A 27,871-nucleotide genomic window follows, 5' to 3' on the forward strand; every position below is an offset into this window, starting at 1 on the left:
TAAGAGCTCCCAGTGAGAGGGATGGAAGTAGCTGAAGCTGGAGCTAGGAAGCATCCCAAAGCGTCACCATGTGACCCTAGGCTTCTGGGTAGCAGACAAAGAAGGCACCAGAGAAAAAAGACCACCAGGCTTGAATGGGGAAGGAGGGGATGCGACCAGTACAGAGGCCAGAGCAGAGATCTGGTTAGGCGTGAGCTGCACCTCAAGTGGAGTGAGCAGGAGCTGGTGGAGAAGATCAGCTGGAGAACTAGGGTCCTTTCTCCTTGCACCTAAATAACATCTTGGGAAGGGAGTAAGTGGAGGGAAGACCTTTGGAGGAGACAGCTTTCAGAGGGAATATGAATTTCAAATTGACTAAGATTTACCCAAAAGTAGACTTTTTTTTTTTTTAACCCAGAAGAGACTGTTAACTGGTAAGCTGAAGAACTGCCCAGTAAAGAGAATCTCCTGAGAAATCTAAGTTCAATTATAGAGATATTTTTAAAATTTTTGTACATTTGGCTCATAGTGTATGCATTGTGACTCCCCCCAACCCCAAGTTCCCCATACATATAGATCTCTACTATAAGTTTCCTTAAAGAGGTGTCACAGGAGTTTGACATTATGTCACAAGGAAAATGTCCTAAAATCTGCTTTAGACCTGTGGGAGCCAGCCACAATGACTCTTGCTTCCTAGTGTTCATGTCCTTGTGTAGCCCTCTCCCACACTGTACCAGGGTTGGTCTGTGTGACCAAGAGCATACGGCAGAGGGGTGGCGTATCCCTACCAAGATGAGGTTCCTATCTCTCATAGATCACTCACTCTGGGGAAACCAGTTGCCATGTTATGAAGACAGGCCTGCGTGAGGAAACAGTCATATGAGTGATCTTGGAAGCAGGTCTAGCCCCAGTAGGGCCTTCAGATAACTGCAGCCCCAACTGACATCCAGACTGTAACCTCATGAGAGACCCTCAATTAGAGACACTCAGCTAATCTGACTCACAGAAACTGTAAGATAATAAATGTTTGTTGTTTTAAACTACTAAGTTTGGGGGTAATTTGTTATGTAACAAAAGATAACGAATATACTCCCTCTCATAAAAATTTCAGTTATAGCACCTGCCAAAAATCTTTCTCTTTTCATTCTCCAGGAGGTCCTTTCACAGTTTCGCTCCCTCCCCCACTTCCTCCTCTCTGCCACATTCTTTTTTTTTTTTAAATATTTATTTATTTATTTTGGCTTCGGCAGGTCGTAGTTGCGGTACACAGACTTCTTAGTTGTGGCATGCAGACTCCCAGCTGTGGCACACATGCATACAGAATCTAGTTCCCCGACCAAGCATCAAACCCAGGCCCCCTGTATTGGGAACTCGGAGTCTTACCCACTGGACCACTAAGGAAGTTCCTCTCTGCCACACTCTTAAGCACCCAAATCCCAACAGGTTATGGTCCTTAAAAAAAAAAAAAAAAGTAAAATAAATAAATAAAATAAAATAAAGATCAAAACAAAACAAAAACAGGTTATGGTCCTCTCTCCAAGTGGCCACCTGAGGTACACGGTCTTGTTTTCTCTACTGACTTCCTTGTGGAAACCAAGCTTCTCTGCCCCCCTTCCCACCCTTTCCACCTTCTCCCCACACACCTGATAATGGTAAATAAGAGACTGAGGCAAAAGAAATAAGCCAGAGAGAGAGAGAGAGAGAGAAGGGGCAGGTGATAGGCATCAGCCAGACTCTGTGATTCTTCATTCATCTTCCCTCCACATTCCCTGCTGATTGATTGAAGAACTACAGAATCTCCCCTGATGGCAGAATACCAGAAAGATTTCTGAGAGGCCTAGAGATACCTTTGATTCTCTAGGGCCTGAGCTATGTTCCAGTCACATGAGGCCTGGAAACCTCTAGGTTTCCTGGACGTTCCTTGCTGTTCCTGCAAAGCAAGACCAGACATTTGTTTATAGTGGACAGAATTCCCTAAACTGCGATTGTGGTTATCTCACAGATGACTACAATTATACAGCAAATACTGAGACGCCACTGGTTATATAAAAAAAAGAAGAAAAGACAAAATATTACTTCGTATTTAGTGTCTTTTATGGTTTATCTCCCCTATTGGACTGTGAGCTTCATGAAAGCAAGGATCACGTGTGATTCCTGTGGGTAACCACAGTGCCCAGAACAGTCTTGAGTACAGAACATTCCCAGTGAATATTTGTTAGAAGATGCACCATACATGTTTGTTGAAGGAATGGTTGAATTGGCATCAAAGGAGTCTAATACATTAGCCCATTGGCTGGTAATTCTAAGCTTTTTACAGTTCATCGCAAAATGTACTTTCCTTTTTTCAGTTGGAGTGAATCAAGAGTAGACAGGCATGTTTTTTTCATTGTGAGGAAAGGCTTTTATTATTTTTTAGGTTCTGCCCCAGCACCCCCGCAAAGATAGCCAACACTGGCTCTCACGTAAGATCCAGGAGTCTCCGCAGTTTGGAACCCAACACCACATTTCCTAGAATACTTGACGCCCTCGCAGGCCTCCTCTGGCTATAATGGAAAAGGGATATGCCTGGGAACTGTGCTGCTAATAGAAGGAAGCAGAACGTCTGTTTTCCACTAACGGCTCCTGATTGGGGTTTGTTATGCCCAGTCTGAATTGACCTGGAACTTGGCCGCGGCTCTGGCCGCCCCGGGGTAAGGCGGGGGACCCAGCAGAGGCGACTGCACCGCAAGGTTATAGCGCTGAGCTGCTCCACGCTCTGGAAGGTGCCAGAGCGCGGGAGATGCTGTGGTTGGTAAAGGCTGCTCGGCGCTAGTCAGGTGAGGCCTGGAGGTTCGCATCTGCAGATCCATCTTTGGGTGTACAGTCTTTGGATCCTCTTCTCAGCTCTGAAGAGGCGGTTCCAGCGGTCGGGTATCTCGGGTGAACTGGGTTTAGCCCTTGTCACCGCTCGGAACTGGGTGTCCCGGGACTCCCAGTCCTTTTAGGTCTTGCTCAGGACTACATTTCCCAAAAGGCTCCGCGGTGATTGAAAGCTCTATCAGCCTATGGACGGGGGAGACTTCTCATCCCAGAAACTGAGAAGCCAATGGCAAGAGGACGGGGGCGGTATTTTCCGGCTGCTGGCTGTCTTGTCCAGAGTCCCACCTGTGTCCCCACAGCCCTGTCACGAATCCCAGTCGGGTTCTGGGCGGGACTGCCACGGCGTTGCGGGCCGGGTGCGGCTCGGCGGTGGAGGACTCTCACTTCGTGCTCCATCCCGGGCTGGGCCCCGGGGCGGTGAGTGATCCGGGGAAGGAGACTGCGGCTGCAGCCCGGGCGCCGCTGAGGGGCGTGGATGGGGCTCACCCGCCGCCCCGGCGTTGTCTCTGCCGGGTCCTCGCGCTCGCCTTTCCGAGCCCGCGGGTCTTGCTGAGGAGTGGGGAGAGGTAGCTGCGCTTTTCTCTGCCGGCGTCGGGATAGCTCATCCTCTTAATTTTTTTGCTCCTCGGTGGTGGTCCTCTGGTTTCAGTTTAGCTTTGCGACCCTTTGACCGCTGCACCTAGATTAGGGCCTACAGCACCGCGAGGGAGGAGAATGGGTGTCGGCCCTACCCGTGCGGTCATGTTCCTATTAATAAACCCAGTGAACAAACTAGTGCTTCTCACAATGGCACTTAGTCACAGCACCTCAGCGGTCTAGGGCCTTTGAGGTCTCCTGTACGGGGGGGCAGGAGACCGGGTGGCAGGAGACCGGGTGGGAAACAGGGTTTCTCTAACCTTGGCTGAGAACTCTCCATCCCGCTGTCTCCTGCAGGTGGGCCCTGCTGTTGGGTTTTGTAATGAACGGAGAAATAAAATGTATGCTCAAAACTCATTACAGTTTTCACTTCCTAATGACATTATTTTTGTTTGTTAAGGTTTTAAACCAGAGAGATGAAATGTATTCCCACGGCTTTTAGGCTCCTAAAACCCCAGTACTTTATAAGTGACCAATAGCAATATGTGTGAATGCATAAATGTTTCCATGAAAAGTGTGTGTATTCTAGTAATGCACAGGTGCTCTGATTGGTGAGACAAAAGATGTGAAAGAGTAAAAGTTCCTCACCCCGGTATGATCCATCCTCCACTGAAATGCAGAATTCTTTGTAGAAGGTTCATCTATTCAATCAGCTGGCTGACTATATTTGTTTTTAGTGGAAACTCTTCAAGGGGGAAAACAAACAAAAAAACAAACATTATCCTATATTACTTTGTGACTCCTAATGCCTAACAGAATATTAATTATTGAATAAATTACTGATCCATCCAGTAACCTGACCATCTCCCCCCAAATAATTTTTTCATGATAGTGATGTTAATTTTATTAATGTGTTAATGATTGTTTTCAGCCCCCAAGCATTTTGTTTTGTGCTTATCGCCATTGAATTTCACTTAATTTTACAGCTTATCCATGTTGTTTTTTAAAATCCATGTCTTTTTAAGTCCCATTTCTGACTGCATTAAACCTTGAAATAGAATGATACCTAGGGCAGTTCCTTTTGGGCTTCTGCATAGTTTGTCCCTTGAAGTTGACACTAAATCTACAAGCCAGGAAAAGTCAGCTATTCTCATAACTAATATGAGTCTAATGAAGTCCGCAATTTCCTACCTAGCTGAGGAAAATGTAGTTGGAGAGAATCCAAAGCTTTCCAGAAATTGAGTTATACCTGTGCACTCTCTCCTCTGTTTATCTTGTCCATCATGGACAATTTGTTCCTCAAAAAGTTAATGTCTCCAAAAGACTGAGCGTTCTGCAGATGTGTTTGGGAGGTCCAGGACTCATTTTGTGATGAGAAAGTTGGCCAAAGGAAAGGTTATGTTAAAACAGAATAAGGAAAGCATCCCTTCTGTGGTTGACAGCATTTACCTCAGAGCTATCTATTCTGGTCAGCGGGTTTTCTTTAGGTATGTTGGGGCCATAGTGGCTGTATTTTGGTTTTGAGACAATGGTGAGACTATCTAAAGAGCTCTTGATGCATACTGAGGTCTCTTGCTGTAGGAACTGATGATGTGGCTGGGGACTTCAGGGACGAGTGGATTACCTGGACACTGCTTAGAGAGTCCTCTTCAGGGATACCACCCAGCACAGTTAGAAGAATGGGCTCTCAAAGGGTAAGGATGCTACTCTCCTTTATCTTAGATATTTTGAGAGGGTTGTTGGTCTCTTAGAGCTTCAGATCTCTGTGAGAGTAATTGTTACCTCCCTGGCAGAAAAAGAATGACTTCCATTTTTATGGCACTTAGTAGTTTGCAGATTTATTTGATATTTATTGTCTTACTGATATCTCACCATAACTCTTTGATATATTTTCATCCCCCTTTTCCAGCTCAGGATCCTGAGACTCAAAAAGTTAAGTGGCAGAGGTGAGAGTTCAACCCAGGTCTTTGTGGAAAAGGGGGAGCTCTCCCCATGGCTTTTTTCCTGTCACTTAAAAAAAAAAAAACCCTCCAGTGCTCTTTCTAAAATACTGTGGCAGGACTTCCCTGGCCGTCCAGTGGATAAGACTCCATGCTCCCACTGCAGGGGGCGCCGGTTCAATCCCTGGTTAGGGAACTAAGATCCTGCATGCTGCACCGTGTGGCCAAAAAAAAAAACGAAAAAAAGGGGGGAAAAAATACCATGGCAATGCCTTCTCCCTGCTTTACTTCATATCTAATACACAAGTGATACGTACTCACAAAAAAAGGCAAGCAAAATGAAAACAACAGTCATCCATCCCACTGCTGAAGAGTTACGATCCTTCCAGCCATTTTCCTAAGCATATATACAATTAAAAAAAAAAGAAAAGAAAAAAATTGGGATCATACTGAATATTCAGTTGTAAATCTTACTTTCTTACACATTGTATTGTGAATATATTTTGACAATAAATATCTGTACATTACTTAAAATAACCACTTAGTATTTTGTTTTATGGAATACAGCAATTACATTAAATTGAACCATATATGTGACCATTTTTTGACCACTTTTTACCTATAAACTGCCAATTTCATATGGCTCAATCAAATGTAATTATTTCTTCGTTGAGGGACATTTAGGTTATTTCAAATTTTCAGCTATGTTGTGATGATGATCTCTTAGCTAATTGTCTTTTTGAAAGTATTGTTTATTGAAGCGTAATGAGTTAATAATTAGCTAATATATCTTTTGCACAACTTTCTTTCTTTTTCTTTTCTTTTCTTTTTTTTTTTTACTTTTTTTCATTTCCTTAGAATTCCCAGAATTAGAATTGCTGGGTTTGAGAATAGATTTCTAAGGTATTTGGTGTTTTTGAAAAATGCCTTCCAAAAAGATTGAACCAAGCTATTTATTTCTGTTAGCATTGTATGAAAGTGTCCATTTCTTCATATTCTATCATGGTAGGTATCATAATCTAAGAGTCTGGATAAAATAATAGTAATAGCTAACATTTACTGAGGACTTAATCACTTAATCCTCACGACAACTCTGTAAGGTGGGTTTTATCATTATCCCTAATTTATAGATGAAGACACTGAGACACAGAGAGTTTAAGTAACTTTCCTGAGGTCACACAGCTAGTAAGAGGCAGAGTTAGGATTCAAATTCAGGCAATATGACTCTTGAGTTTGCACTCTTTACCTCTACACTATATTGCCTAAGTGTATCATTGTTTTTTGTTTTTTTTTTTTTTTGCGGTACGCGGTCCTCTCACTGTCGTGGCCTCTCCCGCTGCGGAGCACAGGCTCCAGACGCGCAGGCTCAGCGGCCATGGCCCACGGGCCCAGCTGCTCCGCGGCATGTGGGATCCTCTCGGATCGGGGCACGAACCCATGTGCCCTTCATCGGCAGGCGGACTCTCAACCACTGCGCCACCAGGGAAGCCCGTATCATTGTTTTAATTTGAATTTCTTTGGTTAATGTTGAGGTTAAAAGTTTTCCACATATTTATAAGCTGCTTGTATTTTTTTCTTTTCTGAATTGCCTATTCATGTTCTTTGTCCATTTTTTTGTTTTTGTTTTTTCTTACAAGTGTTTGTCTTTTTCTCATGGCAATACCGACTGCTGCCCTTCTGGGAAAATTTAAAAGTAAACATGGGGCTTACTTGGTGGCGCAGTGGTTAAAAATCCGCCTGCCAATGCAGGGTACACGGGTTCATGCCCTGGTCTGGGAAGATCTCACATGCGGCGGAGCAACTAAGCCCGTGCGCCACAACTACTGAGCCTGCGCTCTAGAGCCCGCGAGCCACAACTACTGAAGCCACATGCCTAGAGCCCGTGCTCCACAACAAGAGAAGCTACCACAATGAGAAGCCCGCGCACCGCAGCTAGAGAAAGCCTGCGCGCAGCAAAAAAGACCCAACGCAGCCAAAAATAAATAAATATTTTTAAAATAAATAAAAAGTAAACATTATAGTTATAGTTAACTTCCTTGATTCTTTCTAAGGGGGAGGTCATGGCAGCTTTGTTTTGATAAAATTATATCTCCACGTGGGCTTCCCTGGTGGCGTGGTGTTTGAGAGTCTGCCTGCCGATGCAGGAGACACAGGTTCGCGTCCCGGTCCGGGAGGATCCCACATGCCGCGGAGCGGCTGGGCCCGTGACCATGGCCGCTGAGCCTGCGCGTCCGGAGCCTGTGCTCCGCAACGGGAGCGGCCACATCAGTGAGAGGCCCGCGTACCGAACAAAACAAAACAAAACCAAATTATATCTCCACATGGGTTTAGCCTTGTGCCTTGAGAGATGAGTTATTGTGCTTATTCTAGAATTTCTATCACCCAAGTCTGATTTTTTTTTTTTAATGGGAGGAAAAGAGCTTTTTCTCAGCCTCTTGGGGAGAGCACCCTTTTTTATCACTTCATCATGGCTGCCCTTTTAAAGAGACTTAACACACATTAGAGTTTCCTGGGGTGTTCTACTCCACCTAGGGAAGAAGGGGGGATTGCATTTTGCTCAGGCCTTGTGTGATGGCTCACATTAACATCCTGTGTTCACCTTCCTTATAGGATTTCTAGACCAAGTGCAATCTCCCAGCTAGAGCAGAAGGAAGAGCCATGGGTCCTACCACTCCAAAATTTTGAGACTAGGAAGATACTGAGGGAGAGTCACACAGGTGAGATGTGTTACCCAGTGGGCAGAAATCTAGCGTTTCAGCCCTTGTTTAAATGAGGAATTTGGAATGCTGCCCTAGACTTTTGTTCTTACTGTTAGAAGGTTAAATTTGACTTCCTGGGCAATCAGTCATTGACCAGATAAAGTCTTCATTTTAAGTAAACATTTCACTTTTGTCTAGACTCTAACATCTTTGAAAGGAGTTGCCCAATTTTGACAATATATGGTATACTCTTGATATGAAGGTCCCCTCAAGATTCACCTGACCATCTTAAAATAAAAAGGGATTAGGAATTCATGTTTTCTGTAAGCTCAATGATCTTCAATAAACTTTTCACAAAGTGAAAACGAGAGTAGTCAAACTAAATGTGGTCTGTTGCAAAAACACTAATTTTTATCTTTCTTGCTGCTTTCTGATGATCTTTCCTGATAAGTGATAACTTTATTCTCTGTTACTTCTGTTAATTTTTCAGACTTTAAGAATCAGGTGGTAAAACTCAATCAGGACATTTCTGAAACAGCAGAACAATGTGGAACATCCTCAGAAAGGGCCAAGAAAGATATTTCTCATGCTCCTCGTTGGGGAGGAAACTGGGAGAGGGGTCTTGAATTAGAAGGGCAGCATGGAACCCTTCTAGGAAAGGGCCAGCAGGAGCCCTTTTCACAGGAGAAGGAATTAAACAAGCTCCTGGAAGGATATATAGGAAAGAAGCCGATGTGTGCAGAATGTGGAAAAAGCTTTAACCAGAGTTCCTATCTCATAAGACACCTAAGAACCCATACCGGTGAGAGGCCTTATAAATGCATGGAGTGTGGGAAAGGCTTCAAACAGAGTTCAGACCTTGTCACCCACCACAGAACACACACGGGGGAGAAACCCTACCAATGCCATGGATGTGGGAAAAAATTCAGCGACAGCTCAACCCTCATCAAACATCAGAGAACCCACACAGGTGAGAGACCCCATGAGTGCCCGGAGTGTGGGAAGACTTTCGGACGGAAACCACACCTCATAATGCACCAAAGAACCCACACAGGAGAGAAGCCCTACACGTGCCTCGAGTGTCATAAAAGCTTTAGTCGCAGCTCCAATTTCATCACCCACCAGAGGACCCACACGGGAGTGAAGCCTTACAGGTGTAATGACTGTGGGGAGAGTTTCAGCCAGAGCTCGGATTTGATTAAGCACCAGCGAACCCACACAGGAGAAAGGCCCTTTAAGTGCCCGGAGTGCGGGAAGGGCTTTAGAGATAGTTCCCATTTTGTGGCTCACATGAGCACTCACTCAGGAGAAAGGCCGTTCAGTTGTCCTTACTGCCACAAAAGTTTCAGTCAGAGCTCGCATCTGGTCACGCACCAGAGGACACACACAGGTGAGAGGCCTTTTCAGTGTGACAGCTGTGGGAAAGGATTTGCCGACAGCTCTGCCCTCATCAAGCACCAACGGATCCACACAGGAGAAAGACCCTATAAATGTGGCGAGTGTGGGAAGAGCTTCAATCAGAGCTCCCACTTCATTACCCATCAACGAATCCACTTAGGAGACAGACCCTATCGCTGTCCTGAGTGTGCCAAAACCTTCAATCAGCGTTCGCATTTTCTCACACACCAGAGAACACATACGGGAGAAAAACCGTTTCACTGTAGTAAATGTGACAAGAGCTTCCGACAGAAGGCACACCTTTTATGCCATCAGAACACCCATTTGATCTAGGAGATAGTCTTTAATGGTTCTTCTCCTCCCTTTCAAATTTCCATTGCTATTATCTTTAAGCGCTCCAAATAGAGAAAACCTGAAACTGGGTGTCGGCGGCTCAAGTCGGGCCCTGATCTGTTCTCTTTTTCCGTGCTTTAATGGTGAGGATAAACCTACAGGGTCCAAATAATGTTCTAAACACAAAAGGCATTCCTTCAGTGTTTTTGACTGACTCTTGGACAGAAAAATGTGAGTTTAATGCTTGATGCCTGGTTACTAAAAGAGAAGTGAGATAAATGTAGTCACATTCTCATCGTTAATGATTCATATTTGATATCTTATACAAAGCCCTTGATACAATGCCTGGCCTTTAAAAGACACTCAGTACAGGGTTGGTTGCTTTCATCAGCCTTATTACTCAATGAGGAATTTATTATTGCAGCCCCACAAGCCCAGAACTTGCAAGAAATTAGACTGGAACTAGAAGATTCGGGGTGTGAACACATAGATTTAATAAAACAGAAAACACTCTCCTAATCCAGTGCTACGCAGTCACCAGATGTCTCATTGCCATGACAAGGCAGAATTATCATAGAGGATGTCTGCAGTCTTGTGACTTGGAGACTAGAAGAATTTTAGAAGCTCTTTGTACAGCAGTGTATGAGGTACTCCCCCTGGAAGTTTGCTGCCATCTGAGGCATAGAAAATATCCTGTGATGAACAGTCCAGAGGAACCTGGATGAGGACTGTAAAATTCTGGAAGCAAAGTTGCTGAGAATGTTAAATGATATTGCAGGGATCCTTCCTGGCATTTAGCTGAAGGATGTAACCCTTGTTTTGTAATTTGCTGGGTCACTGGCCCTTTAGTTGTAAGTTAAGGCAAGTCTCTGATCCTTTTAGGGTCATTCATTTTATGCACTAGTATAGTCCTCTATTTAATTGAAGAAATGGAGGGAAGGCAGTGTGTTGGAAGGCACACCAACTTCGTTGAGAAGGTGAGGTGTTTGTGTCTTGGCCCCTTGACACTTAATTTGGCCAGACTTTCCCCTTCTCTCAGGCCCTACCTTACTTACCTCACAAGGTTACTGTGAGGATCTGATATATATACACGCACGTGCACACACACGCAAGCACTTTGTTGTTAAACTATAAAGTGTAATACCTGTAAAGTTTAATGTTACGGTATTGTTGCCAGTGTCTTTTCTTCCAAGGAGCTGTGGCTAATGTTTCCGAAGGTGTCCCACTTTCTCTCATATTGAGGGACTTCTTTTTTTACCTATTGAAAACCTAAGGCCTTCAAATGCTCAACTCATTATGTGACTCATTACGGGTCACGTGATGAACTAACGGAAGAGCCAGGATATCTCTGCAGGTCTCCTCTTCAACAACATGGAACAGACCAGCTCTAGGATTTGTTAGAGTGTCTCTGAGACACCACAGGCCTGGAGGACCCATATTATATCCATCAAACCACTCTGAATTTGGAAATGATGGAGGGATGTAGCCTACATGCCCGAGAGCTTTATAGGGTCCTGTGCTGGGGTCCTCGATCCTCATGGCAGATATAAGTGGTTAAGGAGGGAGTTGGGTGTTGAACACTCCAGAGAGAAGAGTGGGGGACTGAAGGTGTTTTCTTTCAAGCTTTCCTGTGTCAATACAGACTAAATTAATACATCAGCCTTGGAACACTAGTTCTCTTCCATTATATGGAGTACCACCTGAGTGCTGTAACTCATGTGGGGATAGAACTCAGCTGATAACCTAAACTCTTTCTTTAATAGGTAATTATCAGAAAAAAAAAAATCTGGGGCTTCCCTGGTGGCGCAGTGGTTGGGAGTCCGCCTGCCGATGCAGGGGACGCGGGTTTGTGCCCCGGTCCGGGAAGATCCCACATGCCGCGGAGTGGCTGGGCCCGTGAGCCATGGTCGCTGGGCCTGCGCGCCTCAGCGGGAGAGGCCACAACAGTGAGAGGCCCGCGTACCGCAAAAAAAAAAAAAAAAAAAATCTGGTTAATCCAGAGATGTAAATTCTTAAAATGTGAGCCCAGACCAGTAGCATTATCATCACCTGGGAACTTGTTAGAAATGCAAATTCTAAGTCCCCACCCCAGACCTACTGAACTGGAAACTCTAGGGGTGGGGTCCAGCAATATGTGGCTTAATAAGCCCTCCAGGTGATTATAATGCATACCCAAGGTTGAGAACCACTGCTTTAAAAGGTAGCTCTTCTACTAAATGTAGACACAGTACTATTATTGCTCCTACCAAAAATGAACAGTGATTTTGTAATCATCAAATACTCCAGTCAATATTCACGTTTCCCTAATTATCTTGTGTTTTTTGTTTTTATTTATTTATTTATTTTTTTGGCCTTGCTGCATGGTTTGCGGGATCTCAGTTCCCCGACCAGGAATTGAACCTGGGCCGCTGCAGCGAAAGTGCCGAGTCCTAACCACTGGACCGCCAGGGAATTCCCTGTTTTTATTTTTTAGAGACCAAATAAGGTCTCTACATTCAATTGGTTGATATATTCCTCACAAAATCCTCCCTCTTCTCTCTCTCTCTCACTTTTTCTTGTATTTCATTTGTTGAAAAAAAACCTTGTCCTTTAACTGTCTCCCACAGGTCTGTATTTGGCTAATTCCATCCTATGGGGGTCCTTTAACATGCTCCTCTATCCTCTGCTTTCCTAATATTGGTAGTTGGATCTGTAAACATGATCAGGTTCAGATTTGGGAGAGGGGGGGCAAGAATACTCCATAGTGATCTTATGTAACTTCTATCAAGAGGTACCTGGCGTTTTGTTTTTGTTTTCGTTTTTCTGTCTCTTTTCTTGTAATGTTAGCAGCCATCGATAAGCCCTGATTTCACTTCGGTTTGCCAAATGATGATATTTTAAATCCGTCGCTCCTTCTTCATTTATTAGTTGAAATACTTCTATAAAGAGAACTACCCCTAATCAACTATTTGGTTTTTCCCTGAGGTACAGTTTGTATAGGAACAGCTCAACAGCTGCTTGATTAGGACTCCTTTGATTTTTTTCTTTTAATATCACTATATAAATTTTGGCCTCCATGCCTTAGATTTCGGAGCCCCTTCCAGTGAGAGACTCTTCTCTGACAGGACATTTATACATGCATACAACTCAGAATAACTTTTCTCATGGCCTTTGATGTTTTTCTCCTGCCTACCCCTCTCCAGTTTGTCTAGGTTCGCCAGAAAGCATTGTGCTGAAGAGCTCACTAAATACTTGAGTGATTCCTCAGGGATGGACTTGCTAAGTTGCCAATTAATATTTCCCGATACTATCCAGGCCTGAAAACAGGAGAGGAAATTACATTCCCATTAGCTGGGAATGGTTTTACATCCCTTTCATGGTAATATGAGAGTATACCATCTTCATTTATCTTATCTACCCAAGCATTGTTCTAAATCAAATATGATCAGTATGTTAAATAATAACAGCAATAAGGTATAACAATCAGATCAGAAGGTAAGGAAAAAAACTGGCAGGCAGAGGTACGGGGTAATTCATGTGAAATCCAGGGGTACCATCTCTCCAGGGGAGGAAGTGTTTCGGCCTGGGGCGGGGGTACAACAGGGAATGAGAAAGTTCGGACATTCTGAGAATCTGGCACTGGATTAATGTGAAATGTCCTAGAAGAGTGTCCTGCAAGAAGGAGTCAGTTAGAGGACATGGAGGGACACAAAAGCTGCATTATTAGCACAAGCAGGCATAACCCTCACCCCAGCTAGGAATGTGATGTGTGCTCATGGTCTGTGAGCAACCCTAGATTTAGGAGGCAGGGTGTGGAAGCAGCACAGAACCAAGGGTCTGAAGAGCCAGCCTCTGGTTTTGGTGAGGTTATTTACTAGCCATCTGGTTTTGGACAGGTCAGTTGATCACTCTAGGCTTCAGTCTATCTGAGAAATCAGAAAAAACATCTTTGTCTCTAACACTTTACAAATTTGGGGCTCTCACAGACCCTAGGATCGTCCACGTCGAGAGCAAGCGCTTCCACACGGACACCTTCAAGCTCTGAGGGGATAAAAGCAGGTCATCGATAGCCTGGCTCCCTCTCTCTCTCCCACTCCTCGGCCCTCCCCAGGCTCTGGCCCCTCCTATGCAGACTTCCTAGTAGTATTTAACAGACAGCTCACTGGCTTATAACATAAATAGTCTTTTTCTTTCACCCTGTTTCTCATATTGTACAGATGTGTCTACCTTATAAGATGTGAGCTCTTGAGGGGCGATGCATGACTTGCTTTGCGGCTCTGCTACCTGCCCCCTACCCCGCGCCCCCCAGCCATGAGCAGGGAATACTTAAATGGTATTGGCGAGAGTCAAGATGACTGACTTTTCATAGTTCCCTTTGTTTCTACCCTATGACTGGGCTTCTTGCACATTCTCCACACCTCCTCTCTCCCTCACTTCAGAATCCACATCATCACCAAGCCCTATCAGCTTTACCTCCCAGATTCCTCTCAACCCCATCTGTCAGCCGTCCCATCTCCACCACTAAGCTCTTGTCCCAGGGGACCACCATCTCTCGTCTGAATTCCTGCAGTGGCCTCCCAACTGACGTCGCAGGTTTGATTTGATTTTATATTTTTGTTTTTATGTATGTATGTATTATTTATTTATTTATTTTGCGATACGCAGACCTCTCACTGTTGTGGCCTCTCCCGTTGCGGAGCACAGGCTCCGGACGTGCAGGCTCAGCAGCCATGGCTCACGGGCCCAGCCGCTCCGCGGCATGTGGGATCTTCCCGGACCGGGGCACGAACCCGTGTCCCCTGCATCGGCAGGCAGACTCTCAACCACTGCGCCACCAGGGAAGCCCTTATCCTCTTTTATTTTCATCAAAGGCTTTACACCTTCCTGATCTTTTCTTGTTTACTTATTTGTTTTGGTAAACTTCACTGGGGGGAGGGAGCCATTTCTCCTATTTGCCATTCTTTCCCTGGCACCTAAAACAGTGCCTGCTATGTAGTAGGTACTCAGTAAATGTTCATTGGATGAATTAATGAAGGCGTGCTCACAGGCAAGGAACTTGTGCTAGAAAAGCAGCAGTGTGAGACAAAGCGGGACAGGTGAGTGAGGGTCACACCAAGAAGGCTCTTAGTTGCCAAACTGAGTTTGGATATTATTCTCTGGGGAATGGAGTGTCTGTCATTGATGGTTTTCCAATAGAGGAGAAGCATGGTCAGCATTTGAGGAAGTTTGATTTGGCAGCCATGTGTAAGTCATATTCAAGAGAGAAAAATTAAAGACGTTGCTTCAATCCATGACATAAAGAGCTTAGTGTCTGACCCATAGTGAGTCTCCAATAAATGAATGTTATCACCAAGCACTGTGGCAGGCACTGGGAGATACAGAACAAAAAGTCAAGATCAATAAACCTTTCTACCTCAGAAGAATTCTTCCTAAACCCTAGTGTCACATTCCTTCCCTCCCCTTTTTGTCAAACTTCCATTAATATTAATATATATTATATTCTCAGGGCTGTCATGTCTAGGCTCTTTTAATCAGGCTTCCCACCTCCAGCGTGCCTCTGGCTTAGATTTCACTTTCCCCGTTTCCTGTATTTTGCTGGTGCCAAGTCACGTAGCTTCTGCCTCCACACTGCCCCCACCCCCTTAATTGTAAAAGCACCACGTGCTTTCTGTAAAAATTTCCAAAAAATACAGAAGCGCCCAAAGTAAAAAAATGGAAATGCCTTGTCTTTTCCTCATTCCTTCCCACAACCTCACTCCCCGGATTTCAACTCTGTGATAATCTGGCATCCCAAATCTTGTTCCTAGCTCCTCTTTTCCATCCGCACTCCAGTATCTGAACTAAAGGCATGGTTTTTCCACCTCTTCTCTTTGATTTTTCCCTTCAGTTCAGCTTGAAAAACATTTATTGAGTGCTATGTACCAAGTCCTACACCAGACACTGGAAGTACAAAGACAAAACAGTGAAAGAGGTCCACATTTAAAAAGCTGTTGTACTTGGGCAAGTTACTTTCTTTGACACTTACTTCCTTATCTGTAAAATGAGGATAAGCTCAGTACCTTCTTTATGGGGTTGGATGAGGATTAATGAGATGATACATAGAATACTCTTTGCATAGTGCCTGGTACATTGTATCTGCTCTATAAATGTCAATGACAACAATGATAATGATGATAATCTTTGCCTTGGAGGAGTTTATAGGTTAATGAGGAAACTTGAAGAATAAGAATTACCTAGGTGAAGAAAGATGGGAAAATATTTTTGGAAAAGCAGAGACAAGCAGTTTAAATGAAATTAAAAGGTAAATTTAGAGAGCTGGAAGAATAAAAAGTAACAGCTTGGACTTATCCTCTAAGAATATTTCTCAAAACTACCTGCATTAGTCCTACTCGGGGGTGCTTGTTTAAAATGCAGATTTAGTGGCCCCACCTCCAGCAAATTTGGTAAATTCACACAGTGGAAATGTTGAATACATCAGGACAAATGAACAAGCTACAGTTATAAGCATTAACACAGATACACCTCAATAACTCAATATTAAGCACAAAAAATAAGACACAGAAAATACATACAGTAAATGTCAAAATATAACAAAGACTAAAACAGGCAAAACCAAATATTATATTGCTTAAGTAATAAGGACACACAAACTGTAATGAAAAGAAAAGGATTTATTAATATAAAATTCAGGGTAGAGGTTAACTAGAATGGGGAAGAAGGATGCTAAGTTTCTATTTCTTAAGCTGGGTGCTGAGCACACAGAGTTTCTTTTTATTATAATTCTTTAATATACATTATTTATATACTTTTTATTTACAAGATATTTCAAAAGAAAAAAGCAAATAGGAAAACAGAATAGTCTTCCAGAGACTGACCTTTTCCACTTTTTTTTTTTTTAAAAAAATTTATTTATTTATTTATTTGGCTGCGCCAGGTCTTAATTGCCGTGTGCGGCCCTGTGAGATCTTTAGTTGCGGCACGTGGGATCTAGTTCCCGGACCAGGGATTGAACCTGGACCCCCTGCATTGGAAGCACAGAGTCTCAACCACTGGACCACCAGGGAAGTCCCTGACCTTTTCCACTTAAACCTCGTAGAGTTGAGTTACACTAAGAAAGAAGAGAGAAAAAAATAAAAAAAGACCATCCAAAATGCCTGGGTCTGAACAGACACCTGGCCAATCTCCTCCATTTTTTCTCAATCACACACTCACACTTTCTCACTTTTCCTTCAGCTAAAAAACAAACCATCCCTTTATGTATATCAAGTAGTGCAAATGACCGTTCAGAAGATTACAAGCCCACCCTCCTATAAATAGCCAACTTCATACTGCTGTCTGAATGGAGGATGCCCTGCTATATTAATAATGCTCTTGCGAACATCCTTTTTTTTTTCCTCTCAGAAAAAAATGTTTCCACATTTTAGATTATTTCCACAGGGTGTGAACATTTTACAGCTCTCGTTGCTTGCTGCCAAATCATCTTCCGAGTGAACTGTACCAATTTACAATGCTACCAGCAATAAATGACTACCAATTTCACCACACCCTCACCCTCAAAAAACATTTTTGCTAATTTAATAGACATGATTCTTACATCTTGTTTTAATGTACATTTCTTTATCAGTGAAGTTGAACATTTTTTCCTATGTTAGCTTCTTTATTTCTTCTGTTGTTTGTCATTCTTGTATTTAGGGTATAGGATCAGAATCAAAGAACTCCACTGTTTGAGGAAGTTACTTTTTTCCTGCTCCCTTCCCTTCCCCTCCCTGCTTTATTACTTTTTTACTTCATAAATTACACATGTTCATTTTAGAAATATCAGAAAATATAATTAAGCAAAAAAGAAAGGTAAAATCACCTATTACCCCACCTTCCAGAGATAATCACTACTGTTTATTGTACATCCTTTTAAACTTTTTCTCTAACAAAGATATTCACAAACATATCACATAACCTTTCTGAGCCTGTTTCCCCATCTATAAAATGAGAATACTTTTCTTCAAGTTGATAATTAAATGAGCTGGTGTATGTGAAAATGATCTATATGCTGCAGGATGTTATATAAATATAAATGCAAGTTGCTGTGCTTATTCCATAAAATACCCTTTATTCTGCCAAACAGAACGGTGACACTTTGTTCCCTGAATGTAGCCTGCCCTCTCCAGAACATGCTTCTCTCTAGAATGACTTGCTGCCTCAATTCTTCAGACTAAACAAGTATTCACTTATTTTTTTTTAATTCAATATGTAAGATATACAAAAGGGGGAATTCCCTGGTGGTCCAGTGGTCAGGACTCAGCACTTTCACTGTCATGGGCCAGGGTTCAATCCCTGGTCGGGGAATTAGGTTCCCACATGCCATGTGGTGTGGCCAGAAAAAAAAAAAGATATACAAAAGGTATAAAGAGTAGAGCAAAAGCAACCATGTACCTACCATGCAGCTTAAGAAATTTCAAAAAAGAAGGAAAGAAAGAAAAATGATTTTACACTTAAAGTTTACACCAATACACTAAAGTTTCCTGTGAACCCCTCCCCAAATATAGCCCTTCTCCAACCCATATTTCACTCTCCTGAATTTGGTATTTCTCACTCTTATGCCTTTATATTTATTTATGCTCTCTGTCTCTCTGTGTATATTTGTATGGAGATATTGATTTAGATCCCTAAGCAATGTATAATATTATTTTGCATAAACTTGTTTATATTGTATATGAATGAGTATCAAGGTAAGTATCCTGTACCACCCCAAATATTATGTTTGTGAGATTCATTCATGTTGGCACATATACTTAATTTCCTTGCTTTAATATTCAGTGTATAATCAAAGCACAATTCATCTGTTTTCCTGATGATAGCTATTAGGTCATTTCTGGTTTTTGCTGTCACAGGTATTTCTGTGTATTTTGGTACGTCTCCTTGTGTACATAGATAGGAGTTTCTCTGGGTATACATACCTAGAAGTGAAATTCTGAAGTCACAGGCTGAGTGCATCTTTAGCTAGATATTGCCAAATTATTCTCCAAAGTGGTAGTACTAATTTCCATTCTCACCAGAAGTATATAAATATTTCCATTACTATTCTTTCTTGTCAATCCTTAGTTTTGTCAGACTTTTGAATTTTTGCAATCTGATGGGTATGAAATAACATTTCATTGTGGTTTTAACATGCATTTCCCTGATTAGTAGGGAAGTTGAACAACTTTTACAGGTTTATTGGCTGTTGAGTGAATTCTATGTTCATAAAGTACCCATTCTTTAGCTCCCCTTTAAAACATTCCCTCTCCAGGAAATATTTCTACATCTCCTCCATCAAGCAGATGAGTTCTCCTTTGGATCTCTATAACCCTTTCCATATCTTGGGTTTCACTCACTTTTTATTCCATCTTGTACTCTCATTTGTATACTTGTCTAAAGAGCAGAGACTATGTTTAACTCAACTTTATGACCACGTTAGTACCTAAGTACAACATTTCATAAATCTTTGTTGAATCAAGTCATACTCCTTCCCAGCTTATAAAATCTTAGTCTCCTGTTGTCTATAGGGGAGAGTCGAATCTCCTTAGTATAGAATTTAAGACCCTTATGTGGGCTCTGGCAGCAACTTTCCTTTCCTGACTCTTCTCCTGGTATGACCCTGCCTTCTGTCCCAGATACTGGGTTCTTTGTCCACAATGAGGTCCCAGTACTCAAATGTTTGGCTTCTCTCCTTGCAGTCAGGATGGCAGGTTGATCCCACCTGTTTTAGCTGCCCATCAGATTATAAGAGAAAATCTAGGGATCCTGAAGTTAGAAGCTTGCTTTTATTAATGAGCAGGGATTTTGCCCTGAATCTGTCATTTGTGTACTAAGAGTTCATACATTTCTTTATCTAGGTGGCTTGGGTTCAAATGAAGAAAACCCAAAGCACTTAACTTCAGCACCTTAGCCTAGAGTCTAGGCCTGGATGCAGCCTGTCCTACCTCTTCAGAGTCAGAGGCATATCACAAACAGAATATATGAATACATGCCCAACCCACATTGCATTTTCCCAACTGATTCATTTTAATTCAGTAAACACTTATTATTTACCTATTACATCTAGGCTCAGTCCAAGGTGCTAGGGATACAGATATAAACATGACCGTTCTCTCGAGGAGCACATAGAGTAGTTGAAGGAGACAGACATAACAGACACATATTTTCAATACAAAGAAGAATATGGGAGCCACAGAAGTGCTATCTTGAGAGTCAAGGAAGACTTCCTGGAGGAGATGTCACTTAGAGCAATTGGTATATGAATGAGTAGATGAATACAAGGCATGATCTTGAAATTAAACTTTCTTTAAACTTCACGCATGAATTCTGCCACATAAGACACTCTGATTCATGGGATGTTACCAGTGATTCCTGAACTGAATAATGTGATTGGTACTTATGATTTGGAAAGCCCATCTCTGTATCGTGAGGAGGCAGTTCCAACTTGGCCATTTTCCTACCAGACTGGACATGGGTCAGTTAACTGACTGTTGTCTTAGGGAGAAACATGGCTACATATGTGTGTGTCTCTCCCATTTTTTTTCTGTGATAGTTTACATATATTTGGAGTCTCACAGTATTCTACATTGCCCTGTTCTGTATATACAAATGGTAGTAGAAATGTCCCCAGTTTGCCTGTAATCTCATGAGAGGCCCAGGAAGATTTTTCCATACTCCACTTCTGGAGGAACCCATAGGAAAGTGGCATTCCACAAAGGAGGTGAGCATTCTGCCATCTGCATACCAATCAGAGGGAATGAGGAGTGACAAAGGAAGAGGGTATTTATAATCCCTCTCACCAAAAGGGTCTACCCATTCCCCAACCAAAAATCCGTGGTACCCAAGGAAAGAGAAGGTTATACCCTCTGCAAAGATGGGGTGTCTTTCCAAAGAGGTTCCACTTGGACAATTTTTTTTTAAAAGATTTTTTGATGTGGGCCATTTTTAAAGTCTTTGTTGAATTTGTTACAATATTGCTTCTGTTTTTGGTTTTTTGGCCGCGAGGTATGTGAGATCTTAGCTCCCTGACCAGGGATCGAACCCACACCCCCTGCATTGGAAGGCGAAGTCTTAACCACTGGATCGCCGGGGAAGTCCCCACTTGGACTTTTTGAAGCATCATGTGGCTTCTGCTCTTTGAGGAGGCTGCAGTGAAGTGAGTTAGGAAGTAAGCAGGGCACATACACACATGCACATGCCCCATACACCATACATTTTCACAATTTCCTGACTTTGTTTACATTGTTTCCCCAACTTGTGCTTTCTCATCCTTTCCACTGGCCTTCCCTGGAAGCCTTGCTTACATGACACCTCTTCTAGAAAATCTTCTTATATCACCTAGTAAAAATCAACTGTTCTCTGATCTGTACTCCCTAATCTGTCTTGATGTCTAAAAGTTCCTTGGGAGTGCTTTGCCATGTCTGGGCATCATGTTCTTGGCAAATGGGGCCTCACAAATCTCTCAACTCAGCTCACTAGGTAGCCCCTACCGTGAACAAGGATTGGCACATCAGCGCACAGTAGTGTTCATATACATGGGTTTTTTAAAAAAAATTTTATTGGAATATAGTTGATTTACAATGTTGTGTTAGTTTCTGCTGTACAGCAAAGTGAATCAGTACACATATGCGTATATCCACTCTTTTTTAGATTCTTTTCCCTTATAGATCATTACAGAGTATTGAGTAGAGTTACCTGTGCTGTACAGTAGGTTCTTATTAGTTATCTATTTTATATATAGTATATATGGGTTTTGGGTCAAACGCATTTCGAATCCTGCCTATGTCACTAATTAGGTGTGTAATCTTTGGAAAATTAGTTAACCTTTCTGAGTCTCAGTTTCCTCATCCTTAAATTGGAGAATTCTACTATAGTTGACCCTTGAACAACTCCTAGATTAATCTTCATGTAATATATAGTCAGCCCTCAGTATCCGTGGTTCCTCAGCATCCAGGGATTCAACCAACCACCAGCCATGTAGTCCTGTAGCTACTTCTGCTCAAAAGACTCATTGAATATATGGAGACAGACTTGTCAGAGCGGAGCAGAGTGCCCAGCTAGCTCATAGTTCTTCTAATGCAAAATTTTATCATCAGCATATTTGGCAATACTACCTTTGAACAACCTTATTCCCCTCTCCATACACCCAAATGTCCTAGGACATATGTATTAGTTTTCTATTGAAGTCTGAGCAAGCTTGACTGGATTTTTTGCTCAAGTCTTATAAGACCAAAGTAAAAACGTTCTCTGAACTGGGCTGTTATCTTAAGGATCTGGGGAAGAATCTTCTCCCAAGCTCATTTAAATTGTTGACAGAGTCAAAGTTCCTTGCATTTGTAGATCTGAAGTCCTTGTTTCCTTGCTGGCTGCTGGTCAGGGGTCACTCTCAGCTCTTCAAGGCTGCTCTCAGGTCCTTTCCATGTGGCCCCCTCCATCTTTAAAACTGTCAATTGCCCATCAAATCCTTCCTGTACTTTGAGCCTCTTTGACTTCTTCTGCTACCACCTAAAGAAACTCTCTGCTTTTAAAGGGCTCACGTGATTACCTGGATAATCTCCCTACCTTAAGATCAGCTGATTAGTAACCTTAATCACACCAGCAAGAGCCCTTCAAAACATTACCTAGATTAGTGTTTGAATGGATAACCAAGCATGGAATTTTGGGCATCATCTTAAAATTCTGCCTACCCCAGCATAGCTACAACCTCCTGAAAAGCTATCCCTCAAATTAATTCCTTAACATTTGATCTTTAAGAGTGATGAGAAGCTATAACCTCAGATTTTCCAGCCTTTTATAAAAGAGGCTATATGTATCAAAAGCCCTACATGTATTCATACAAGACAAAGAACCAAAGAAGTCCAAAGTGTTGCCATCTGTCCTAAGGAATCCATCCTTCTGGAAATTTTCTATATGAACTATATAAAAAGCAAATCTTAAAACTCCAACAGTAAGGATGCTACATTTGTTAACTATTCACACGGGGTTTATTTACCCAAATTTCTGTCTTTGAGAAGTTAATGATCTCTCTGGGAAGATTGACAGGTAAATAACTAATTGTAATTCTATGAGTTAAGTGCTATAATAGAGCCATATAAAGGTACACACTTCCTGGAATTGAAGATACTTTTGACTGTGGGGTACACCATCAAATTCCAACAGCTTTTTGGGACATTGAGAATATCTTATCAAATGTATATGTTTTAAAAAACTTGATTGACAGTAGCGTACATTTATCACTGGGATTACTTACTAGCCTCTTCTCTAAATCAAAGTTGGAGCCAAGCTTTTTGTGAAGAGTCTAACTCTATTTGGATCCACTTAGCCATTCCTAAAGCATGAATCCGTCATGGATTCCAGCTCTGAAAATTCTCTGATCTTTTCTGAGAAATTAGTTAAATTAACACATCTACAATGACAATTATGGTACTTTCCCAACTACTTCTCTACCTGGCAGCTGGCTAGTTGTTGTTTTTTTTTTTTTGCGGTACGCGGGCCTCTCACTGCCGTGGCCTCTCCCGCTGCGGAGCACAGGCTCCGGACACACGGGCTCCGGACGCACAGGCTCAGCGGCCATGGCTCACGGGCCCAGCCGCTCCGTGGCATGTAGGATCCTCCCGGACCGGAGCACGAACCCGCGTGCCCCTGCATCGGCAGGGGGACTCTCAACCACTGCGCCACCAGGGAAGCCCTGGCTAGTTTCTTTTATTACTGGTTGTAAGACTATCCTGATTTCAGAAGTATTAAAAATGTGAATTGGGACATCTTTTTGGAAGACATATGCTTCTAAGTGTTATGGAAAATAAATGAGGAAGTGGTTAATTTTGCTTGGGGAGGAGGTGACATTTGAGTTGAGTCTGGGAAGTTGAGTAGGAGTTTCCCAGGCAGATAAGAGGCTAAAAGGTATCCCAGGCCAAGAGAAATCTCTATTATGGTGCTTATCTGAAGCTATTCTGTTAATATTGCTCCACTCCCATGAATCTGTAAGTTCGTTGAGGTCATGAACCAATTCTATCTCCAAAGCGACCCATTAGCTCATTATTTTGCCATTTAATTTTTGTTTATTCATTTCATATTTACTAACTTTATTCATATATATACTTACTGACAAAATAATATTTTGAGTAGCTCATTTAGAAAGTATGGTAAATATAAAGAAGCAAATAAACAAATCCCACACACAAAGCCACAAATCCATTGTAATTCCCCATTTGGAGAAACCACTGTTACTATACTGGTGTATGTGCTTCAAGCCTTTTTTCTATTTATATGTACATCTATATCTATCTATATTTTTAAAGCAAAAGTGATATCATAATATATTTATTAGTTCATAATGTTATTTTCACTTAACCATCACATTTAAAATACTGATCATTGTTTGCCTACCCAGTCTCCCATTGAAGGAAATAATGCCAGCTCACAGTTTTCTATTCTTAACTGATTGATTCCCTGACCCCAGCTAATTGAACTAAAGGATTGGCATCTGATCCAAGAACAGCCCACCTGTAGGTGGTCAGAGACATACTCATGGGGTGGAAGGATGAGCTAATCCAATCAGATGCCACTGGATTATGAAATTGGGCAACTGATATCCTCAATGGAGCTGATGGTGTAAGGATACCATGGCCTTCCACCAAATAGAAGGCAGAGTTGTGAGGGAGCACAAAATATTAGAATGGAGGAAGCTGGTTGTCAAAGAGAAGAGGGTAGATTAGACCTGTGGAGAAGCCGAGATGCCCAGAGGGACAGAGCCATGCCTTCAGGCTTCTGTTAGTCCTGTTTTTTCTTGCTCCAGTTCTAGTCCATATATAGCTTTATTATAAATACCTCCCTTCCAGCCTATTTTCCTCTAGAGGTAAAAAAGTGGGTCTCTGGAATTCCCTGGCTATCCAGTGGTTAGGAGTCCACTCTTCCACTATAGGGGGCACAGGTTCTTTCCCTGGTGGGGGAACTAAGATCCCCCATGCCGTGCGGGGCAGCAAAAAAAAAAGAAAAAGAAAAGTGGGTCTCTATTCCTTGTAGCCATTCAAGCCTGACCAGAACCACAAATCATGACTTTTATGGCTGTATAGAATTCCATTGTGTGGAGTTGCCATCACTGAGTAAAAAACAAAGAAACAAAGAAAAACAACCCAGTGGCAGGCATTTAAGACATTTCCAAAGAGCATCTTCATCACTAATTTTTGCACACTAAAAAATAACTTCTTTACGATATATTCCAAGAAGTAAAATTTGTTGTTTGAAGGATGACTGCATAACACAAAGTTGGACTTCAGAAAGGTTATACCAGTTTATAGCCAAACCAGCAGTGCGTGAGAAAGGTTGCTTTTTCACCCCTTTGCCAATAGTATCAATTAAAAAAACAAAAGAAAACATTGCTACTCTGATGTCAGTTATGACCTTAATGTGAATTTCTATGAAACTTGTATTTATTGACCAGGCATGTGGGTTTTGTCACTAGACAGACCTGGGTTTGAGTTCCAGCTCTGCCTCTTGCTGTGTGGCTTCAGTTGAGTTATGTAGTTCTCCATTTTCTCATCTGTAAATTGGAGATAATAATAGTTCTTTGTTGGATTATTATAAGGCTCAGATTAGAAAATAAATACAAAACACAGAGTCCAGTAAAGCCTCAGTACATTTCAGTTATTATAGTTATGAAGAATGACTTAACTTGTGACAATCAGATAAAGCTATTTGAGATATCTGAAACTCAATGGGATATTAGTTTAAATACCTGTTAGAATTGTATGGTTCTAGGAATAAGAAAGAATGCAAGAGCCCATTAGTTTCATAACCTTTATGATTAGAGAGGAAATGCATTTACACATTTGAATTTCATCCATTACAAAGGTCTTTAGAATTAAAATAAAAACATGTATATATCTTAAAAGCCAAGAAATATAAAATAAAATCCAAAGATAAACTGGGTAGGATTTGCAGATTTCTAAGAGTAGTCAGAGGATGAGGTAATGAGTTTTGAAGTCCATAACAGAATTTTAAAAGGGGCTCAAAATATCAGTTGGCATAGTGAGAAGAATGGCTCTGAAAGTCTGTAGCTCCAGAACTTATGTTTGGTAGAAAACCTCTGATCAGGGAATTCACTGGCGGTCCAGCGGTTAGGACTCAGCGCTCTCACTGGTCAGGGAACTGAGATCGCACAAGCCGCTCGGTGTGGAGTGGTGGTGGGGGAATGACACAAACAAACAAAAAAACGTCTGATCAAAAGTAATCTTAATTAACTAGGCTGAAACTGTCTTTCTTAGCAGTTCTGTGTGTTTCAACTCAGAAGCTTTAGAATTAAGCACAAAAAGGCTTTAATGGGGGTAAAAACTATGTGATTAATATGTTGGGGTTTAGAAGAAATATGTGCATATTTCACTTTTTAGGCACTTGCAATGTTTAAGAAAATTTGGCTTATTAGAGTGATGGTCTTATGACTCTTATTTTAAATGTATAATTGAGTTAGTTTTAGACTTAAGGTTTGAGTTGAAATTTTACTGCTTACACATGGAACTGGGTCATCTAAGAAAACTTTAAATTCATTATATTTGTAAGTATATTTGATTTGTAAGGATTACTAAGCCTTGAGAAGATTCTAGGCTAAACACCTGAAGACATTAAAAAGAAAATCTAATAGATTAAGTTTATAGACAATTTTAAATGTCAGAAGATGTTGAATTAACTAAGTTTGTGAATGGGACCAAAAATTATTCTAAGTTTCTGCAAAGTGATTGGTAAAATATGCTAGACTTATAAATAGAATAATAAAATTTGCAAGCTAAACTTAAAAGCTTAAGAAAGAACTAATTTCTGAATTTGTAACAAATCTTTGACCATTTTTTAATGGGGGTGTTTTGTTTTTACAGGTTTTCAAGTATTTCACTTTACTATTTTGAAGGAAGAATGGATAAACTGAAAATTGCTAGAGCAAACAGCCTGGAGTCAGGTTGTGAAGTGGCTTATTTGGCATGGTAAGGAATTTGGACCATATCCTGAAGGAAATATTAGGAAAAGACTTTGAAAAGGAAGAACACGACCGTATTTGCACTTTAGAAAGAACACGCGGGTGACTGCAGGGAGTTGTTTGGCAGAGGGAGAACGGAGATGATGTAATCACAGTGGAGACAGACACAAAAGCTAGACACTTCAGTAATAATACCAATTGCATGTAGGGCGTGAGGAACTGAGCACTATTAATAGGATAATAACGGGAACAGGGTCAGTGTTCGACACGTTAACTTTAAAGTGTCTGCGGGATTCACAGGTTTAAAATGTCCATTACACGGCTGAAAATAATGAGTTGGGGCTTCTAGAAAGTCTGGTCTGAGATATATATTTAGGGCTCTTCAGCAGTTTAAGGTGAGCGTGGATAAAGTTATTCAGAAAGAGTGGGCAAAGAAAAAACGGAAGACGGCTGAGAACGGAATTCCATTGAGTACCAATATGTTAAGGGCAGGCCACAAGTTGCAAGGGGAAGACGCATCCCTAAAAGGGGCAAAGAGTCCTCTAAAAAGAAGAACTTGCAAAGAATAGTGGCAAGGAATCTAAGGGAAGGAAGTTTGGACAAACACAATTCTCCTGCTTTAGCATATCCACTTCTCAAATGCTAGCGGGGTTAAGCAGTTCAACTCTGGCGACTGCTGGCGAATCCGGGAGAAGGCTGCGTCCAGATTGCCAGGCTGTGCGGCCCCTTACGGGAGTTTGGGTCCTGCATGTGCCCGCAAGAACACACTGGGCCACTTCAAAAGAGGCCTTCCTTGAGCCCTTTGGTGCAGAAGAGTTTGGCTAGGCAGGCAGGGGAAGGTAAAGTGCCCACGTTTTTTACTCCAAGCTACGGACACTGGCGGTCTTTGCGAAGAGGTGCGAATGGGACGGCCGCCGGCTAGGGCAAGTATCCAGGACCGGGGCGGGTCTTGCCGTCGGGCGGCGCTGACAGCGAGTACAACTGGCGGGCAGGCTCCGCTTTCCTTCTTCCGCCTCCTGAGGGCGTTGCGGGCGCAGGGCGGGGCTAGGGGCGGGGTCAGGAGGCCCAGGCCCCGCCTCCTTCCGTCTGCTGCGGTCGGCGCGGCAGGGCGGGGCCGCTGGGGTGGGGTC

General features: G+C 42.2%; 1 protein-coding gene and 1 long non-coding RNA gene across 8 annotated transcripts; both read left to right on the forward strand.

Annotated features, from left to right (window-relative positions):
- Positions 1 to 2,382: 2,382 nt before the first annotated feature.
- ZNF774 (zinc finger protein 774) lies at positions 2,383 to 10,948 on the forward strand. 6 transcript variants are annotated; one of them, XR_007475468.1, is made up of 4 exons: positions 3,090 to 5,108; positions 5,324 to 5,360; positions 7,965 to 8,071; positions 8,544 to 8,557. XR_007475468.1 is itself a non-coding variant. In XM_004278287.3 (4 exons), the coding sequence occupies exons 2-4, from the start codon at positions 5,002 to 5,004 to the stop codon at positions 9,782 to 9,784; spliced, it is 1,455 nt and encodes a 484-aa protein (XP_004278335.1). In that variant the 5' UTR covers positions 3,094 to 3,255; positions 4,996 to 5,001; the 3' UTR covers positions 9,785 to 10,948. The 6 variants fall into 6 exon arrangements, 2 of the variants coding, with proteins under 2 accessions (XP_004278335.1, XP_033258784.1); XM_004278287.3 differs by lacking the exon at positions 5,324 to 5,360 and having other exon boundaries at positions 3,094 to 3,255; positions 4,996 to 5,108; positions 8,544 to 10,948; XM_033402893.2 differs by lacking the exon at positions 5,324 to 5,360 and having other exon boundaries at positions 3,095 to 3,404; positions 4,996 to 5,108; positions 8,544 to 10,948.
- Positions 10,949 to 13,291: 2,343 nt separating this feature from the next.
- LOC117195994 (uncharacterized) lies at positions 13,292 to 27,863 on the forward strand. 2 transcript variants are annotated; one of them, XR_007475475.1, is made up of 3 exons: positions 13,292 to 16,064; positions 26,644 to 26,748; positions 27,609 to 27,863. It is a non-coding gene; the product is annotated as an uncharacterized LOC117195994 (long non-coding RNA). The 2 variants fall into 2 exon arrangements; XR_004475959.2 differs by having other exon boundaries at positions 13,292 to 14,356.
- The last annotated feature ends 8 nt before the right edge of the window (positions 27,864 to 27,871 follow it).

This window comes from Orcinus orca, chromosome 2 (assembly GCF_937001465.1).
Source record: "Orcinus orca chromosome 2, mOrcOrc1.1, whole genome shotgun sequence".
NCBI lineage: Eukaryota > Metazoa > Chordata > Mammalia > Artiodactyla > Delphinidae > Orcinus > Orcinus orca.

Bases quoted from the DNA above. Each gene is read 5' to 3' on its own strand.
- ZNF774 (XM_004278287.3), top strand. From the start codon at position 5,002: ATGATGTGGCTGGGGACTTCAGGGACGAGTGGATTACCTGGACACTGC. The intron at 5,109-7,964 runs GTAAGGATGCTA...CCTTCCTTATAG, and splicing joins GAAGAATGGGCTCTCAAAGG to GATTTCTAGACCAAGTGCAA. The intron at 8,072-8,543 runs GTGAGATGTGTT...TTAATTTTTCAG, and splicing joins ACTGAGGGAGAGTCACACAG to ACTTTAAGAATCAGGTGGTA.